General features: G+C 33.1%; 1 protein-coding gene and 1 pseudogene across 1 annotated transcript; both read left to right on the forward strand.

Annotated features, from left to right (window-relative positions):
* The first annotated feature begins 2,455 nt into the window (after nt 1-2,455).
* On the forward strand, nt 2,456-13,479 carry LOC114711119 (putative disease resistance protein At4g11170). Its single transcript, XM_028895468.1, has 8 exons — nt 2,456-2,534; nt 6,820-7,243; nt 8,024-9,045; nt 9,257-9,728; nt 10,033-11,134; nt 11,237-11,512; nt 12,145-12,861; nt 12,955-13,479. Exons 1-8 carry the CDS (start codon nt 2,456-2,458, stop codon nt 13,477-13,479), a joined length of 4,617 nt encoding a protein of 1,538 aa, XP_028751301.1.
* A 4,460-nt stretch (nt 13,480-17,939) lies between these two features.
* LOC114711120 (RNA polymerase sigma factor sigB-like) lies at nt 17,940-21,189 on the forward strand (annotated as a pseudogene).
* The last annotated feature ends 405 nt before the right edge of the window (nt 21,190-21,594 follow it).

The following is a 21,594-nucleotide window of genomic DNA, read 5'->3' on the forward strand; positions in this document are numbered from 1 at the left end:
AAAAGTTTAAAAACCACATCCTTAACTTCTATAGTTTGACATTTAATCTTTTACCATTAAAATGGTCATTAAATCTAACTATGTAGATGCGAGATTTCATGAAAAGACCAAGCACACTTTTAAACTCTATATTTATTTCCATCTATCTATTTTCATATCCATCTCCATTTTATCAACTTCCTCATACTCAACAAAGGCACCACTTTTAATTAATTTATCAGAACTAGTAGTTAATCATTAAATCTGTTTTAAATATCCATTTCCATTTGCATTTTGACAAAGGGATTGACGCATGGAGAAATAATCTTCAAGACTAGTTCTACTCGGACAAACATATATACAGTACAAGAGAATAACAAACATTAATCTTGCCTATGAATAGAAAATCCAAATAAAAGGTGCATAAAAGTACAAATATAAAATATTACAAATTGAAAAGTTTGCTTCTGAAATAAATAAGCGTCTGCGTCCACATATTTACTACTCAAACATCAAAATACATGCAAGGGGTTCTGGCCCAAAAAAAAAAATACATCCAAGGGGCATCATGCATTGCAATCCAGCAAAGTGGAGTTCACATGCAACATTCCCACTAATATTTTGTTAATTCTAGTTCACAGTAAAAACATGGGAATTATATCACGTGTTTGTTTTTAAAATACAATCATGAGCATTGAGCCAAAAAAAAGAAAAGTTCTATTAAATTGTAACCTCCAGTGCTTAATATAAGACTTATTTAATTAATTTTAAAAAATTAATAAACTTAAATAGATTACTTTAACATATTATATTTATTATTTTTTTCAAAACTAATTTGTTCAACTTATAAATAATCTAACAACATGTATAGAATTTTTTAGAGAGATCACTAATATATGCAAGAATTAAGTGATGTTTTAGTTTTTTTTATTTTTTTAAATTAGTTAATTTTGTATTGTATTAAAAAAAACTAATATCCTAGTCCTTATGTTTCATCAACTTCTGAAATGAGTCTTTATAGTTTTTTTCCTCTTGTTATCCCATCCTTGTTGCACGGTTTTAATCTCCTTCCATTATAACACTGTTACTTTCAGGGTGATAGGCGCTAGCATGTCTTCTCTTCCCTTAACTCGACCATCTCCTTCCTTGACTTCTCTCTCCCCCTTCCCCACTCAGTTGAAACTGGTGCAAAAGAAAGAGAGGCCCAAGCTAGCACTCAAAGCTCGGCTCAGAGCCACGACGCTGCTCACTTGTCCACCTCAAACCTCAGCTGGGCATTCCCCGAGTCCCTTATGTGCATGTTCTTTCCTCCTTCACTTCTCCCCGGTGATGTGGTCGTCATCCGCCGACCTGACTTCCTTGACCGAGTTACTCCGCTGCCCCGCACTCCTGCCTGCTCGACCACGAACCCTTTTGATTCACTTGACGATTGCGACTTCAGAGCCGTCACCAGCTTATTCGATTTCGTTCTTGCCAGCCCCCATATGTATTTGTCGTCATCATACATATGATAGCTGAGATCCACACCAGAAAATAAAAGTCTGTTTTTTTATTGTTTCCTTCTAGATGACACATAAACATGGAGAGAGATGAAGAGGGAAGGATATGAATGTTTTTCAGTTATTCTATGTATATAAAATTTGGAGAGAGGATAATTTTAACTATTTAATTTTTTATATACTCTTTTATCATTTTTTTATACATTTTTTATAATATTATATTTATATCATGAAAATACTAATATGTTTATCCCAAATATTCACCCTCTAGAGATTAATTTAGGTAGTAGGTACTCATTAGTTTAATAAACACCCAATTTAATTTTTATTTTTTTAAATAATTTTTTAATAGGTATAAAATTAAAAATAAAGATAATATGTAAATTATTATTTTTTTAAAAAATAATTAGTTAAAAATTAAAAATACTAAAGTGTTAAAAATATTGATTGAAATGGCAAGTAATCTCATCTAAATTCAAATCTCGGACACTTGAGTGCTAGCTTTTCAATGGCATCTATTAGCACCAGATTCAACCAAGAAATCTTGCAAAAAGTCCCGGCGAAAACAGAAAAATAAATCGATGAAGAAAAACCCGTACCCAAAAATCTATTATCCAAACGCGAACTAGGCAGAACCAGAAATTGGTGTTCCACTCAAATCTTCCAAGAAAGCAAACAAGGAAAACCAAAAATCGATGTTCCTCATCGTCAATCTAGCTCCAACTTGCAAAGATGCGATCTTCACTAGCAGAGCCAGAAATCGATGAGGAACCAGAAAGCTCATAGGACAATGAAGTCATCGCCGGAAAAAAGAACAAAATGGAGAAGGCGAAGATGAAGTGGGGAAGAAGACGAAGCGGGAGATCCGTGGAGAGGATAAGTCGCCCTCCCATCTCAGTGCTCACCAACGGTGGGTTCAAAGATCACTTGCGGTGTGGGAGAAGATTGTCGGTGGGGGGGGGGGGAAGAAACGTATGATGCGCTTGCCGTCGCCGGTGCTACAGGTCGCCGTTCAGGATGAGACCAGTGATGATGCTATGCAGATGGCGTCGATGGGTCGACTTTGAAAAAGAAAAAAATGAGAAGGGTAAAAATAAAATTTCAGAAACTCTCTCGAATTTCGTGTAATATGAAAGCCTATTCCCTTAGCCCATAATAATTATAGCCAACTGGCTAGAAAAACATAATTGTACCAAACAGACTTTGAGCGTGGAATTTAATTTCATTTTCGTTTTTGTTTAGAGGAACTTATGCTGGAAACCAGTGGGAGTAATTATTTGAAGGGAGTCAAGTCAATGGCGCATTATGAAGCTTCCTCGTTTCTTCTTCCCCTACATAAATCTTTCTGGAACCCTTAACTTCACTTCATTCACTCTTCTGCACAAGCAGAAGCAGTGTAAGCCTTATAAATCTCTCTCTTCTCTGGTCTTTATCGTCAATTAGCAAATACACTGGTAACTTTCTGCTCTATCTAGACTTTTTCCCCTTAATTAACAGTTTCTTCTTCTTCTTTTTCAGAAAGACACGATTGGTTGATCATTCAAGAGTCCAGTATCTTGGAAGTGGACAAACGACAAAAGATTCCATGGATCTGATGTTTCAGCCTCTGAGCCAGCAGGGTAACCCATTTATCCTTTCACCTCCCGTGTAAAGATATTTGATATCTTATGCTCAAAAAAATTAAAAGATGGGTTTCAAAAAGAATTCGATCGACACAAAAGAAAATAATCCCCACCCAGCAATAATCCATATTTTATTTTCTCCTTTTTTTTTTTTAAAATTCTTACCTGGCATTCAAAACCCGATTTCGAAGCCAGAATCGACCCTTCCAGCTGCCCCCGCCCCTGCTGCAAACTTAGAGTTTTGTTATTAAATGCAAAAGCTTTTGGTTTTTATCAAATGTTAAACAATTAAAAATAATTTATATTCCTTTTTTTATAAACCAGATTGATTGTCTTAATTTTTTTTCTTGATTTCGTGAAAACCTAACTATGATTTTAAAAATAATTTTACAATATAAAAATTAACTATGTGAGTAAAGTTTTATCTCCTTTAAAAGTGCTTTTTGGTTTCCAAACACCACAAATCTGAAATATATATATATATATATATATAATGTCGTTTTGAATTTTAAGAAAGCCTTAGGATTTAGAGTGCAGCTAAAAAAAAAACATCAACGCATCAAAAAATAAGACCAAAATGTTAGATACACTATAGAAAAAATAGTATGTTGGTTGCACTTAAAAAATAAGATCAGGTGTTGAATACATCTTAACTTTTTAAGCAATAACAATATATTAGATGCGAACATGTTTGTTGGATCATGAGTGATTTAATTTATGCACAAACATTCCATTAATGCATTTTTATTCGAATGTTACCCTATATGAGGTGGCACTCTCAAAGCATTTAAGAATTTTTCTCTATATAAATATTTTTGTGCATATTATTTAAATCAGATCATTTTAATCATAACCAACGTGATATTGAGTTGACCTTATTTGATTCATTGATACTTTGAATTATTGTCTTGACCTGTTGGTTAATAATATTTTCAATATTTTGGATTTTTTTTCACTAGCGCGATATTTTGGATTTCTTAAATTACAAAATTACTTTTGAAACTTACAAAATATTGAAGTAAAACTACAAATATGTGTGCATCCCTCGGCCCCAAAAAAGACATTGAGGGTCTGTTATGGGGCACGGTGATGTATGTGAGATTCTTCTTTGGGAGAACTGCATTAAACTTCCATCCAAAAATAATAAATATAAAAAAATTTCTTAAAATTATTAAATTAATATGAAATTTTAAGGAATTTTTTGGGAAGAGAATTCACTTGTTTGACCATGAAACTGTCTTCATTTTTTTTTTTTTTAAAAATGTGTTGACAACTTAAAAAGTAGTCGTTAACAAGTTAAAATGTAACAACTAATCACTATTGTCATAGGTATTAACAATATATTTATTTTGTACATCACATAACTATATTTAACTTCAAATCCTTATGATACGCTGAAAACATGTATTATTAATACTTATTGTGATAGTTGTTAATTGTTGCATTTTAAGTTATTTATGACCACTCATTCAGTTGTCAATGCTTACTACTAAGTGCTGAGAAAATATGTAGTTAATATCTATCATGAACATTGTTAATTGTTATATTTTAAATTGTTAATCACCGTCTACAGTTGTTAATGAATACACATAAAAACACCTAATAAGTTGAAAAAAATATAAGGATAGTTTAGTAATTAAATAAGTGGAATCGTGAAATATTTTGTGACTTCAAATTTATATTAATTTGATGATTTTAAAAAAAATTTGTATTGATTTCTCTTAGCAGGGATCTTAATGCAATTTTTCTTTCTTCTTTTCACGCAAAATGCACGAACGATGGGGTAGGAAAAGGAAGATATTTCGTGATTTTGCTAAAAATAAAAGTGCTAAGACTTTGATTTTGTTTTATTGTTTGGATTAGCTTTTAAAGAATAACTTCTAAAAAAATATTAATAAAAAATTATTTTAGGAATATATTTTAAAAGAACAGGTTTTGTGAAAAATATGATTTTAATAAAATGAGAATATTTAGATGGTTGTTATCATCATTACTTTTTTTTTTCAAGTGCAAAGTATTAAAAAAGACATAAATTAAGGTGATAATCACATAAAAGGAAAATTTTAAGTAATAATTTTATTTAAAGTAAAATATTAGTAAATAATATATTTTTGTTTTAACATATTATATGTGATGAATATAATTAATTAATAATTTGTCTATGTATATATATTTATGAAATATAAGATTAAACATATTTTTAGAAAAATGATAATTTCATCTAAAAAATTTTAAACACCATGTGTCATAATATTTTTGAAAAATTGAATAAATAATTGTAACACCAATTTATTATTTATATAATTAATTAATACATGTGTGTATCTATTTATAAAATATAAGATTAATTAAGAAATTCACCTATGAAAAACCATATTTTTCAATACAGAAGTGATTTTACAAAAAAAAAAAAACAAACACCATGGTATTTGGATGGTTTTCTCAAAATCATGGTTTTGAGATTTATCCAAACACCAACACAAAATTCTATGTGAAAATGATTTTTAGGAGATGTTTGGATTAGCTTTTAGGGAATAGATTCCAGAGAAAAGTAATAAAAATTTATTTTGAGAAGAGATAGAAGTATAAATATTATGAAAGAGTGATTTTAATCAAATAAAAATGTTTGGATGGTTATTATTAAAATCACTTTTTTTTCAGGTGTAAATTATTAAAAAATGATATAAGTTAATGTGATAATCACATAATTACATAAAATATTACTCCCTCCGTTCCTTATTATAAGAGACGAATAACCGAATTACGTTGATTAAAAAACAGTTAAAATTAGTTAAGAATAATCAATGTGTGAAAAGTATATTTTTTTTTCCAAAAATGTCCTCATTAATAAGGAGAGAGAGCATGAGAGAGAAAAATTAAATTATTAAAAAAGAGAGAAGTGGGAGAAAGAGAGAGTGTGAGTTGGAGACAATAAATATGGGTAAAATAAGAAATCAACACAAAAAAGTAGAAATAACTTTTAAATGTCTCTTATATATAGAAACATGCCATAAGTATCAAATGTCTCTTATAATAAAGAACGGAGGGAGTACTATTTAAAGCAATAATTTGGTAAACAATATATTTTTCCAACATAGTAATATATTAAAAAAAGATAATTAATTACTAATTAATATGCATATGTATAAGTGCCATAATATTTTTAGAAAAATTGAATTAACATATTTATGACAAATTTAATATTTATATAATTAATTGATTAATGATTAATAAGTGTGTGTATCTGCTTATAAAATATAAGATTAAATATATTTTCTAAAAGTTATGATTCAATCTTAAAGATTTTCCATGCCAAGAGCACGAGTTTTCTATTTCAAAAAGTATAAAAATTTCACTTTTGAAAAGTCCTGGTTTTTTCACTCCATGGTCTCCAATCAAAATTGATTTTATCAAAAATTCATGTGTTTGGATAGTAGATCATGGTTTTAAAGCTAAAAGGCTTTTTTTTTTTTTTTTAAAAAAAAGAAGCCAAACTCCCCAATGAACTCCACAATTGCTTGCCCAGGAGAGTTTAGCGGAAGAAGAAAGGGAAAATAAAGGAATAAAGGAGTAAAATAAGAAAAGGAAAAATTACATTTATTATTTTTTTAGGGTACGGGGGTCAATGAATTATCTTTTTCTTCTTGAATATATTTAAAATTTTTATGGTCATTCATGATAAATATTAACCAGTATTTCTGTAATTTAAAATATTGCAGGCAATGGATATGAAGTGTTCTTGAGTTTTAGTAGAGGCAAAGAGACTCCAGAATCTTTCCCTTCCCGTCTCTATTCATCTCTGACCAAAAAAGGATATTCTGTTTTCAAAAATGAAATATCAATTGAACTATTGCAAAGTGTTCGATGTCCTAAACTTTTCATCATCATCTTCTCTAAAGACTATGTTAGTTCTATAATGTGCCTCGAGGAACTCACAAAAATCATGAAGTTTCGCATGCCATATGGTCATGCAGTTTTTCCCATATTCTATGATGTGAGTCACTCTGAAGTTTGTAATCAAGGATCATTTCAAGGTCGCATGCAAAATGTTTCACCCACTGAAGAGGAAGATTCAAGGTGGGGGAGAGCTCTCCATGAAGCTGCAAGAATCAAAGTTAGGATTGATGCGTCTGCTCACCTCAGGTCCGAGTAATTTTTTTTTTTCCTTTTGTTCTACGTTCTATGTTCTTTTCAATTTTGCTAATATATTGTGTGCGTGTTTAAGAAAGTAGTACAACTTTTTTGGCAATCCATAATAATTAGGGAGTATTTTAATAGAAGCCAAACCATGATTTTAAAAATGCTTTTACAATATACGAAGTAAATATGTGGATGTGTGTCTTATTTTGCGAAAAAGTGTTTTTATGGAAGAGTCTGTCTCGTTTTGTAAAAGTGCTTTTGGAAAGCACTTTTCCATCTTGCCAAACACCATTTTAGTTATTAAAAGATAAGCTTGATATTAATTCTTAATAATATTTATTATTATATAAAGCCTTTATGTTAGGCTTTAACATATATACTCCCTACTCATATATAAATGTTTTTTTTTCCCTATAAATGTTTTGAAGTTAAAACCTATAGCACATAGTCTAATATCACAATATATGTGACACTTTTCACAGACAGCAAATTTAGGTTGCAGGACACGCATAATTTCCCAATATATTCGTGCTATGCAGTGGAGTCTTCTAATTTATCTAACTCAATTAACATATATAGAACTATGATTTTAGGAATTGACTTGCATTATTTTAATTCGGCGAAGGCGAGAATATGATAAAATTAACAACGCTATTGTGTGTTGAATTTCTTGATGGAAATATATGTGTCACTACTAATACCGCATTATCCTTCTTTATTATTTGTAGTCATGTTAATTAATCAGTGCTCCCATTTCTGCTATTCTTTTTTCATAATTCACAGCTCTCTACATGATGAGGATGGTATTGAGCCTACTATCGATCTTGTTGATTATTTATTGAAGCCTTTGTATAAGCATAAGATGTTCCCTGTTGGAGTGGATTCTCGTGCTGAGGATGTGATTACAATGCTTCATAACCATAGATCAAAACATGTTGTCTTCATAGGCATATGGGGAATGAGGGGTATAGGCAAAACAACTATTGCCAAAGCCATCTTTAACCACATTCAGTGCGCATTTGAGAGTACATGTTTTCTTCCAAATGTCAGGGAACAATTGGAGGGGAAAGTCGACCTTGTTTCAGCAATATGTGAAGTAACAGGTATAAGAATAGATAGGACTGAATTAGGAAGCCTCGACTTGAATGAAAGGCCTTGCCATAAGAAGGTACTTCTTGTGCTTGACGATGTGAATCAGTTGGAGCAACTAAATACTTTATGTAGAAGTCGCGAACAGTTTGGTGAAGGGAGTATAATAATCATTACAACTGGCGATTTACATCTACTTAATGCCTTTCAAGTGGATTATATATATCGCATGAAACTTTTGAGCAACCAAGAGTCTCTTGAACTTCTCAGTTGGCACTCATTTCAACAAGCATACCCTAAAGAAGAGTTCATCGATATTTGCAAAGAAGTGATTGCTTATGCTGAGGGACTGCCACTGGCTCTTATTACAAACATTGCCTCTATTTTGGATGACGAGGAATTGGATCAATGGGAATCCATAGTGTGGAAAATGGAAGGAGTTATAGACAAACTAAGTTCTAGCTTTGACTATTTAAATGCTGAAGAGAAAGAAATATTTCTAAATATAGTTTTATTTTATATTGGGAGGGACATCGATGATGTGACCCAAAAGCTGAATGCCCATGGAAGTAATGCTCATATTAGGATAGAAGTCCTAAAGGAGCGAGGACTTGTAACCATTGATAACAGCAACAAACTTAGAATGCATAATCTATTGCAGGTCATGGGAAGGCAAGTAATCCGTAGGACTTTACGAAGTGAGCTTGGAAATCCAGGTAGGTTCTGGTTTTGTAAGGATGTTTTATGTGCTTCACGTATTATATCAACATGCTTGTGTCAATGATAATTAATATTATTATTCATAATATTTCTGACATTTTATCATCTTATATTATAAAAATGTTTATATCGTAATAATATTTTAATTATATTACTTTAAATAGCTTTTTATTTTATTAATATTCTGTTTTTTTTTATATTATTCAGCTTACAGGTATGAGGTGTTCTTGAGTTTTAGAGGTGACACTCGGAAAAATTTTACTTCACACCTCTATGCGGCTCTTTATAATGCTGGCATAACTATTTTCAAAGATGATGTTGAGCTTCCCACAGGAAACTATATCAAAACGGAACTCTTGCAAGCAATTGGAAATTCAAAAATCTCAATCATCATCTTCTCTAGTGAATATGCTGGATCTAAATGGTGTTTGGAGGAATTGTCAATGATCATGGGGCTTCGTAAATGGAATGACCGAGTGGTTCTGCCTGTGTTTTACCATGTTGATCCATCAGAAATTCGTCATCAAACTTCCAATTTTGGAGAAGCATTTCAAGATCTTATGCAAAAAATTTCCCGATTAAAAAATCAAATTCCAGCATTAAAATATCAAGTTTTGGATTGGAGGAATGCGCTTACTGAGGCTGGGAGCCTTGCGGGGACAGTTGTACTTAGTTCCAGGTAATTTTTTAACTCTTTATTTACTTTTAATTGAAACACTTGATATGTGTTTGTTATTCGAAATATGACTCACTTCTGTTTGTTCCCCGCTAGGCACAGTCTTAAAAGTTACATATATTGTAAAATTCTCAAGTCTAATATGGCATATGCATTGTTTTGCAGTGAAATAATGAGTGTTAACACATAATATCTCCTTTTCTCCAAACAAAACATACAGCTTTTAAAATATTGAATTTATTTGTTTGTAACCATATGTGTTTTTATATCCAACGCACAATTCCTATTATGCTCATGTGATTTGCAGGGACGAGAGTGAATATGTTAAAGATGTCGTTAGGCAAGTTTGTGATATATTGGACAAGAAAGACTTGTTTGTCGCTGAACACCCAGTAGGAGTGGATAATCGCGTGGAAGAAGTGATCACAATGTTGAAAAACCATCCGTCTGAAGATGTTGCCGTGGTAGGGATATGGGGAATGGGTGGTGTAGGCAAAACAACTATTGCTAAAGCCATTTATAATCAAATGGGTCCCACTTTTGAGGGCAGAAGTTGCCTTTTAAACATCAGAGAAGGATGGGGTCAAGAAGAGAAGAAAGTGTGCTTACAGAACCAACTTCTTTCAGAAATATGCAAGACAACGCAAATGAAGATAAATAGTATCGAAGCAGGAATAATCACATTAAGGGATAGACTTCGCCATAAAAAGGCACTGGTTGTACTTGATGATGTGGATGAGTTAGATCAGCTGAATGCCCTAGTTGGAAGTCGTGACTGGTTTGCTCAAGGAAGTAGAATAATCATTACAACAAGAAATAAACGTCTACTCCATAAAATGGGTTGTCTTGTTTACTCAATGAAAAATTTGGATGATAAGGAATCTATTGAGCTTTTTAGTTGGTATGCATTCAAGCAAAAAAGTCCTAAAAACGATTTCATTGAGCTTTCAAAAAAAATAGTTGCATACTCTGGGAGACTTCCATTAGCTCTTGAAGTCCTTGGATCTTATTTATTTAATAGTGACGACACGAAGGAATGGAATGAAGTATTGGAGAAACTCATAGAAATTCCCAATGACAAGATACAAAAGAAGCTAAAAATAAGCTTTGATGATTTAGATGGTTTGGAGAAAAAAATATTCCTTGATATATGTTGCTTCTTTATTGGGATGGATAGAAATGAAGTGACACAAATATTAAATGGCTGCAAATTCTTTGCTGACATTGGAATCAAAACCCTTGTGGAGCGAAGCCTTATAACCATTGATGAGAAGAACAAGCTTGGTATGCATGATTTGCTGCGTGACATGGGAAGAGAAATAATTCGTGAACACTCTCAAGATGAGCTTGGAAAGAGAAGTAGGCTGTGGTTTCATGAGGATGCACTAGCTGTGTTATTAAAACACAAGGTAGGAACTTATTTTGTACCATAACAATAGTTTCTATTTTGCTTTTCGCAAACAAATAAAAGAAGTGCACATTTTTATTTCAATATGTGTTTATTTTTACAGGGAACAAAGGCTATTGAAGGACTATCTTTGATGTCAAAAGGTGGAACAATGCATTTGCTTCAGATAGAAGCATTTGAGAAGATGAAGAGACTCAGATTACTTCGTCTTGACAATGTACAACTTAAAGGAGATTACAAATACATCAGTAAAGATCTCAAATGGCTTTGCTGGCATCATTTTCCTATGAAATACATTCCTAGCGACCTTTATCAAGAGGATTTAGTTGTTATAGACTTAAAGCATAGTAGTCTCCGACAAGTGTGGAAGGAATCCCGGGTATGTAAATTAATAGCTAGTTTGTTGACTTTTTGAGCCATAACTGCCCAAATAAAATTAATGAAAAATATTGTCAAACTGTTATATAGCTCAAAATACTTCAAATCTAGTTTCTGTGATGTAGTGTTTTTTTTTTTAAATTTTTTTTCCGGTATATGACTCAAAAGGCCAAGTTAATTTGTGGTATTAGTTTCAAAGTTTATGGATTTATATTAAAGTAGGATTCGAGATGTGTAAATAGATTACTCTATTTTTTATTGGATTTTATATTTTACAACCTTCTTGATAGAATTTTTTCCATAACTTCTGATTGAATCTTCCCTATCCACTATTGAAGAATAAAGCTATTAGAGTTTGTTTATTTCGCATTGCTTTGCATGTCTTGCTATAGATCTAGATATTACCCCGATTTATTGAATTTTGTGTTACCTTGGCTATTCTAGATCACGTATTTGATAGTATGTTTATCTCTTCCAGAGTTAATTTTCAGTTGATTGAAAACAATGCTTTCACTTTGGGTTTTCAATCTAGATGAAGGATTTTACATATAATTGTTCCCTCATATTTTATTATTTATTTTTTTAAGATGTGTTTAGCTAATTTCCCTTTGAAATTAAATGTTTTTGTTATAGTTATTGGAGAGTTTGAAAATCCTCAATCTCAGCCACTCTCCTCACTTGGTGCAAACACCTGATTTTTTGAAACTACCAAATCTTGAAGAGTTAATCCTCAAAGATTGTCCAAGTTTGGACACGATACATCATTCTATTGGGCTTCATCATAAACTTCTTCTGCTAAATTTGGAGAATTGTATTGGCCTTCATAGTCTTCCAAGAAATATTTATAAATTAAAATGCTTGAAAACTCTCATTCTTTCTGGTTGTAAGAATATTGAAAAGCTTGAGGAGGACATAGAGCAAATGGAATCTTTGACAACTCTAGATGCTCCTGCATTAAAACAAGTGCCCTATTCTTTGGTGAGATTGAGAAGCATTTTATATCTATCTGTTTGTGGTCATGAAGGATTATCAAATCATGTGATTCCTTCTCTCTACCGGTCCTGGATGTCCCCAACAAATAATCCACTACCTCTTATTCCATCACATGTGAGCATGCCATCACCAATTTTGTGGGATATGCTATACAGTATCCATAGTCCTTCAACAATCCCAAGTACTGTACCAAAGCACCAAAGTCATTTGTTGGAAGATGGATTGGAGATTTCTGATTCATTGTGTGCCACAAATTGTATGGACATCTCAATACTTAAGAATTGCTTGGAACATCTTTTAATTAACATCGGAAAGAATTCTCAAGTCTTTTGTACACTGTCAAAGAAGATTTCACAGGTTCTCTCTCTCTCTCTCTGAATTTTTTGAAAAAGATTTCTACATGCATAATTATATAGTTGAATTAGAGGTTATGTTTCTCTTATTATGCAGGGATTGAATCTTACAGAGTATGGTGATGACTGTATTCTTCCTGGTGATAATTACCCCTATTGGCTAACATTCAAAGGTGAAGGAACTTCTGTAAAATTTAAAGTGCCTCCAGTTACTGGTCATGATCATTTAAAAGGGATGACTATTTGTTGTGCATATATCCCCTCCAAAGATTTGGATAACAAGGCATGTGAATCTTGGATACTTTACTTAATGATCATAAATTATACAAAGGCAACCACTTTGCCCTACAGAGGAGACGAACTGAAATCCTTGAAAGAAGCAGAGATGAAAGAAATAATATCAAATCTGGAAGCTGATGACCAAGTAGAAGTGAAAGCAGTTTTTGGGAATGGATTCACTGTGAAGAAAACAGCGGTCTACTTGATATACAATGAATCAATTGATAAAAAGATGGAGCCTTCAACATCTGAAGCTGTAAATTTAACTGGCACCAAACACAGTTGTGAGGAGGAGTGCAAGGCACACCAATCTACCAGACCTAGAAAGGCAATGAAGATTTGAAATTTGGAAACTTTCTTCCATTTTTTTCTGCAACACTTTCTCTTGGGTGTTTTTCTGGCCATAACACTTTTTATGAAGTCAACATGTCATTTCCGAATTAAAACTGATGTATTCGTATGGTTGTATATAAATGATTATATTCTCCCATTTGCAGCTCTCTTTTTACAGATAATCTGGGGTGATATCCCTCTTTCCTCTTCCCTTCCTATTCCTGGCAAAAATGAAGATAGAATTGTATTAAAAACATAAGAAATGAAACCAACTAGTCTTTGTTTAACTTGTTATTGAAGCAGTGGCGGGGCCATATTGGCTATGACATTAAAAATGGGGAAAGCAGAGTGTTTTGAGATATAGTTTGGAGCAAAAGCAAGAGACATGTCTGGAATTGTTGACGTCTTCTTGCTAAGGGGTCGTCATCTATGCTATAATCACTCTTTTTATATAATGAGAGCTTAACAAACATAATTGCAAGATAAATAAAAAATAGACAATACTGTACTCATATATATATATCTGTGACAAGTCTCAGAATTATAATACTAAGAGATGAAGAAGACTAGAAGCATTAACAAATAAGAGGAAAAACTACGGGCTATAGGAAGGGAGGAGGGGGAAACTTCAGAGTCATAGGGACAATGGCCTGAGGGACAAGAGAAAAAAAGCAGAGAGAAATCTCATAATTAGCTTCACTGCTACAGGCCCCCATCTTCCCCCATCTAGATACCCCAATGGATTGTTCCACGTTAGTCCACTCTTCATAAACCCAATTATCGCATCTTGTGGTTTATTAGTCTCAGGTTCACAATCATAAGCTTATTTTATGTTCAGCCCATTCATTACAATCTGGCAGCTTTCTCCTAGGGTAACATTACACATTTATCAGTTGCTAATGCGCTTGGCGCAGTGTCGTTTTATCCTATCTCTTTTTACTTACTTGGATGCGGAATATATAATAAGTCATGATTGGTTGGTTCCAACTTATAAGTGTATAGCATTTGATGGCTTTTAATTTCTGGATGAAGATTAGATGAAAAAGGACAGCATTTTGGTACAAGAATTAAAGTAGTCATTTGCAGAAGACAAAGTTCATCACTGTGTCAGTCACTGCCAAAGATGAATTTTACACTTCTACTTTTCTTTTGGGTCTCCTTTCAGTTCATAACCTTTATTCTCCTTGTTGGGTGTGACTATGCGCTATAATTATGACATTAGTTATTGAGGTTCTGGCATTTAGAATCTAACGTTGCCAATTATTTATGACATGATTGAACTACTCCTTTCTTTTCTTTCCAGCACAAGGTTTCGTTATTATTTATTGAAGCCATATTCACTACCTGCGTCTTTGTATTTGTTCTAGATGTAGTAGTCTATGTAACCTCTTGGGTTTTGACTATTTTCTTCGGAGGATTGAAAGTGAGTATCTTTTTGACACCTCTGTAGCTACATATTCGTGCTCATCACTTTCTTTCTTTATTAATAATTCAGAGCCTCGGAGCAATAGTAAGGCTGCAGGCATGTATTCCTAGAGATCATAGGCTCAAATCTTGAAAACAGTCATCCATGGATTGGCATATGTATGGCGCGATGGGACCACTCCCCTTTTGGTTCAGTATGAGCCCATCTTGAGGGTGAAGTCAAACTTATAGCTAGGATGGACTTTATCGCTTCCCTGTCAGGACTTCTTGTTGACAGAGGACAATGATACGGGGCGTGATATATATAGTTTAAGTAGCTTCTCACTTTTTAGGATAAAGTTTATTATTGTTGATATACTTGATATTATGAGATGTAGTCTATAATGAGTACTCCTCCGATCCTAAATATAAAACTTCTTTTATAGTGAAAATTACATTATAAAAGGAGTCTTATGTTTAAGATCAGAAGAGTAACTTGCAAGGATATCGAGCAGAGGGACTGCTCGAATTGAAAGAGAAAATTGTAAGGATAGAAAGTACAATCAAACTAAAACAATTACATTATCATGAAACAACTATGAGGTCAATCTGATTATAAGGTTTTTCTGTTGAGCCATGTAAGATAATGCAAGTAAAGACCAAACAAATTGTCAAAAAGACAAAGAAAAGGACCGAATTTGACAAAAATAAGTTTTTTTGGTTGAGATTTTCATCTCATAAAATAAAAGTCTAGAAAAAACAAACTCAAAGTAATAGGGGAGTGAAAAATTTTCAGGAAAATTGGGGGGAATTTTTATGGTGAAAATAACCAAAACCATTGTGTGGATAAAATTCACAAAGCATTTGTACTTTTTGCACACAACAACCTATTAGCTGCTCTTTACCAACAAAATTTTCAGCCAAATTTTTTTCCAATTTTCCTGATTTTTTTTTTTCAAAGAATGAATTTGGAGGGTTACTATGTAAAACTTTTTTTGAAAATTTTCACCCATGAATATTAGGCACTTGAAAGTTTTTTTTTGTGAATTTGCTCAGAAGTTTAAAATCATGACAATATTATTTTATACTGTTAAAAATGTTCAACAATAGATGTTAATTTTTTAATAGTAAGGAATAATATTCCTATGACTTTAAACAAACAAGGCAAATTTGCATTTAAAATTTTTTTCAGCTGTCCAGTATTTCTAAATAAAAATTTTCAGAATAAATTTGTTTCTTAATTTGTAACTCTCCCACAACATCATTATATACAAGTTTAATGGTTAATATTCAAATCTGAATTGAAGAGCCCTGGATTAAAAAACCACAAGTTACATTTCATGTGCCCATGCGATAATAATCTGTAAAATAAATTTTCCACTTTGTAACCAAAAAAGCTCATATTCAAGACCATATGGTAAGGGACTTTCATTGTATTTCAATCCATAAAATATTTGTTATAATTTATTTTTAATATATTGCGGAAAGAAATATATATAGTTATAAAGAAGTGTCTCCATTATTAGAAATTTTAAAAATTTATTCAAAAACAACGGTTTTCGTTGTTATTCTTGAAAAAGGTAAAAACTGAAAATAAAATGAACTGGGCTGTGTCCCTTTTCTCCCGTCATGTTTCTCTTCTCTCCACTCATTCTCGCTCGCCCTCCCATCTCCGTAAGTTTTCTCTTGTCTTTCCTATTTGATTATGCTTTTGATTTCATTGCGATGTATGCTGAACTGGGTTTATCGTAGTTTTGGTTATTTTGTGAGGACCTTTTACTTTTCAGTAGTCTGCATTGCCCTTCTCGTTGATATGTGATACAAAAATTTATTCAAATGAACAGAGTTTGTTCCTTTTCGAATCTTTGGGACTTAGATGTATGTTATTCTTGTCCCTGTCAGTGTTATTCACTGAATCGTGAAGTTGATATGCGACGTATGGAACAAATTATCATTTTTGAGTTACCGTTGGTGTTGTGACGATTATGCATTTGTGTTTAGTCTTTTCCCATTTTGACATCAACTGCCGTTTCAATTTGGCTGCAGAAGCCATTTTTCCTTCTTAATTTATCTGTGCTTCTTCAATGCTAAACAAATTTGTTGTGATGCATTGCCTTAATCATATTTCTAAGAAACTTAATCTTGTTAGGCAAGGGTCATCTTCAAGAATCATCAATAATTTAGTTAAATTTCTGAAGAAAAAATTGAAAATTGATGAAGAGTTTGAAAGAAAAAAGTGAAGTTTGTTTATTTCTATTGTATATATTTTCTCAAGGATCATCAATAATTCAATAATATAATTATGTTTCTGGAGAAAAATGAAAAAACTGAAGAGCCTGAAACTTGAAAAAGGAAAGCAAAGTCTTTTTATTTGTACTGATGTAAGAAACCACCCAAGGAATTGGAAATATATATAGTCTATGGCACATTAACCTTTGTCTTGTTTTAGAATTCCATCCTCTAGTTCTGAATCTACTTGTGCCAGGACACTACTATAACGAAATTGCTGTTGTGTGTTTGATTCAAGTTACTTGTAGAGAAAATATAAGGAAAGCACAAACTAAAATTAGTTTTCGTCATAATTTAAATCTCACATAGTTGATATATGCTAATTAAGGAGAGTCATACATAACTCATTTTACCAGGTTTGATGAAAACTGCAGAGTTACCAGTCTAGCGGTAGTGATGCGCTGACTTGCCATTGATTCTGTTGTGTTATGGCTAGATTAGCTGGAAACTTTCTTACCCCTATTGTTCTTTGACTGATTGAATTGATCTGATCAAATTGGTTCAGTTGAGCATTTGTTCACTTCCATTTTTCATATCCAGATAATACTTTCCGTGAAGAAACCTGGTCTTCTATAATTAAAGCGATATTTTCACTTGAATATCTTATTAACAATATTCATGCATTTCTTCTAAACTAGTCAAAAGCTTCTAGCGTGAAGGGCGATTACATATATAGTTTAATTAGCGAGTCAAAAAGATCCTCTATATTTTTTCTCTGTTTGTTGTAAAAGTTACTGCAATTAGATTTTAACATTATGTTTTGTTGGAATTTGAAACATGCAGCAAAAAATAGAGAAACTCTGTTTCCAGGCACATTGTCTTTTATCTGCCACACCTCCTTCCACCTCATCATCAACTGGATCAGCAGCAATTCTCAGTTTGGAAAAGTTGGCATTAACTCCTATAGATGGTAATTCTGACTCAGTCACTGCAACCAGACCTTGGAATATTGGTACAACTGGTCCACCCACAGAGGCTAGATTACACAATTATATTTTGACGTAATAATTATATCAATTCCATGATTGCCTGATCAACACATAATACTTGCGCTGAAAGTGATCTATTCCTAATAGTTTGCATTTGAGGTGTTTAATGGACAAACCAGTTCAAGTTATTTGTGCATGCCCACCTAATGATGTTGAAGTGCAACGTGATATACTCTGATTGGATTTGTCTTGAGTACTGTTGCATTAGTATTATACTCTAATAATGTTGAGAAACATTAAGTACCAATTTTTATTAATTTTTTTGGGCCATATGCAATTAAATTTCACTATTTGCTTGATTTTTTGGTAAATAAAATTTCTCTCACTTTATCAATCACTCTTCATTTTGGTTTGTGTTAACCAGTGTTGTTGTGAAATGTAAACTTTTCTAGTTTTCTTATATGCAGGTTAGTTGATATTCAATTTGAGAGTTTTGACCAAGCTCTTAATTTTGGAGTATTTCCAAAGATTTTAAGCCATGCAAAATCTTTAACATATATATAAATATATATCTATATATAACTTTCCAGTAGCTAATTAGCTTTGTGCTATTAATCAGGCAAGCTTTATAGCTACAGAATCTCTTATTACTAGTGAAGAGGCCGTAATAGCTGCTGCTGCTTCTGAAGCTGTTGCCCTTGCTAAAGCAGCTTTGAAGGTCCCAAAGGATGCAGCTATGCGAGCCAAAAATAAGTCCGCAGCAGAATCAGAGTATAAACCGTCTATTTCTTCCAAACCTGATAACTTACTTCTTTAATGGGTACAACGTATGGAAGCTGAAGATGGTGTAGTGGGAGGGTCCATGGGCACTGAAGCAGAGACGATGCGAGACGGTAGCATAAATAATAATGAAGAGGAGGCTGATGATGTGGAACCGACAAATGAGGAACTTGAGCATCTGCCAAAACAGCTTTTTGGCACCATATCTGTTACGGCAAAGCGCCAAACTGAACGAAAAGCTAGAAGAGCCAGGGCAGCTGAGAGGGCTTCCACAAATATTCTATTTTTCAACTCTGGATCTTCTAGCCGTAAAAAACGTGCTGCTATGCAAGAAGTAGACTATACTGATCCATTACGATATTTAAGAGCAACAACTAGCACTACTAAACTTCTTAGTCCAACTGAAGAACTTGAGCTATCTGAAGGAGTACAGGTGTGATATGGTGGTGTTCATGTCTATGATGCTAATCACTTAATATTTTAGCAGATAATCTTCATGGAGCTGTTTCTTTTTTCCTTTTTTAATGTGTCTTGGGCATCTATGTTACTTGTCATTCTAAAATTTTCCCGAATTGGCATCAGCCTTTTTGAGGTATTGTGTTTAGCACCACTAACTGGATTTCTTATCAGTTGCTTCAAATGATTTACTTTAGATGAGTAGCTATGTCCTAAAGCTGGTTAAATTTCTTTCTGGTTCTTATAATTTATATTTTGCTGGCATTTAATGGAATTTAGAAACTGCTACCTCAAAATGAAGAAGATTTTGTTTGCTGCTAGACTTGTCTTAAAGTTCTCATCGCTATGTAATGTTTCTCAAATTTTTTGCTTAATTGTAGTCAGATAGAGGTGTGCATTACTTTCCGTGCTATTAAGAATTGAGGATACAGGGAAGCTTTTCAAGCTCTCCCTTTTGTCATCTGTTCTGTAACTGAGAGCAGAAAAGGAAAAAAGAAGTTAAAAAAATTGTTATTATTAATTTAATAATAATAGAGCTACTCATGTAAATATATATCACCATCATAAGATTTCGTGACTTTGTAGAGCTTTCAAGATTTGAAGTCAAGGAATCACTAGAGAGCTAGAAGTATCTTTTTCATTGTGGATTAAATTTCTCTATTCATTTATAGCCTATCTTATTTTCCTTTTCTATATTTCAGGACCTACTAAAGTTGGAAAAACTCCAGGATGATCTAGCAGAAAGATGTGGCAGTCCGCCAGCATTCGCTCAATGGGCTACAGCAGCAGGAGTGGATCAGAAAACCTTGAGAAAGCGCTTAAATTATGGCACCTTTTGCAAGGACAAAATGATTAAGAGTAATATAAGGCTTGTCATATCAATTGCTAAAAATTTATCAGGGAGCTGGAATGAATCTCCAAGATCTTGTCCAGGTTTTTGTCTCACCAGTATACTCTTATGGTAAATAAATATTGTCAGAGGTAAATCCCATTTTAGTCCTCCAAGAATTACTCAAGTATCAGTTCGCTCCCTATAACATTTTGTACCGCTTTGTTGTTGGAAAGATTGCTTTTATTTCAATTCCATGGAACATCTAACCCTAAGAGATTGTATTGTAGTACCGCCATACTTTCAAGTACTATAAGAAGACTCAAATTCTTTGAGGGAGCGAATTGAATGGTTGGGTCATCTTTAGGGGACTAAAATAGGAAGTCATTACAATATCATGTTAAGCATGGTGATGATGACCTTGATGCTTTTAGTAATGAGTACTTTATGCTTTTCCTTATTGACTCACAGAAAGGATGTCGAGGCCTTGTGAGAGGTGCTGAGAAGTTTGATGCTTCAAAGGGTCTTAAGTCCTCCACCTATGCTCACTGGGGGATTAAACAAGCTGTTCGGAAATCACTTTCCGATCAGTCAAGGACAATTTGCCTACCGGTGAGTAATCTGTGATTGTTGAATGATGATTACTTTCTCCTTAACCATGTATCAAAGTAGTTCCTATGGTACATATAATTTGTTGTTCCAAATGAACTGTTGTTCTTGGCTCAACAGCTCCACATGGTGGAGGCATCTTACAGGGGTGAAGGAAGCAAGAAAATAATTGTATAGTGAAAATGGAGGACAGCCTGATGATGAAGAAATCGCTGAGGCAGCTGGACCGTCCATGAAGGGGCTAAATGCTGTCCTTATGACCCCAAAATCTCCTTGATCACTGGAACAAAAGATTGGGATCAACCAGAATCTTAAACCTTCGGTCTATCCTCATCTTATTCAAACTTTTCCCATTCAAGTATCAATATTCTTCGGTCTTGTTGATATGGTTGTAAGAATATTGAAAAGCTTGAGGAGGATGTAGAGCAAATGGAATCTTAGGTGCCTTTAGTTGCTTCTACATTAAAACAAGTTCCCTATTCTTTAGTGAGATTAAAAAGCATTTTATATCTATCTGTTTATGGTCATGAAACATTATCACGTTATGTGATTCCTCATCTCTACTTCTCTTGGATGTCCCCAACAAATAATCCACTACCTCGTATTCCAACAAGAGCGCAGGCCATCGTCAATTTTGTGGAATATGTTAAGCAATTTCCGTGTCGTCCTTCAACAATTTCTAATGGTGAATCAAAGCAACAAAATCTTTTGTTGGAAGATGAGTTGGAGATTCCTGATTCATTGTATGCCACCAGTTGCATGGATGTCTCGAGGTGTGAAAGCTCTTTGGGATGTCTTTTAATTCAAATTGGAAAGAATTCTCAAGTCT

Source organism: Neltuma alba, unplaced genomic scaffold (assembly GCF_004799145.2).
Source record: "Neltuma alba isolate B1F8T4 unplaced genomic scaffold, ASM479914v2 tig00011277_pilon, whole genome shotgun sequence".
Taxonomy (NCBI): Eukaryota; Viridiplantae; Streptophyta; class Magnoliopsida; order Fabales; family Fabaceae; genus Neltuma; species Neltuma alba.

Bases quoted from the DNA above. Each gene is read 5' to 3' on its own strand.
- LOC114711119 (XM_028895468.1), top strand. From the start codon at position 2,456: ATGCGCTTGCCGTCGCCGGTGCTACAGGTCGCCGTTCAGGATGAGACC. The intron at 9,046-9,256 runs GTAGGTTCTGGT...TATATTATTCAG, and splicing joins AAGTGAGCTTGGAAATCCAG to CTTACAGGTATGAGGTGTTC. The intron at 11,513-12,144 runs GTATGTAAATTA...TTTTTGTTATAG, and splicing joins AAGTGTGGAAGGAATCCCGG to TTATTGGAGAGTTTGAAAAT.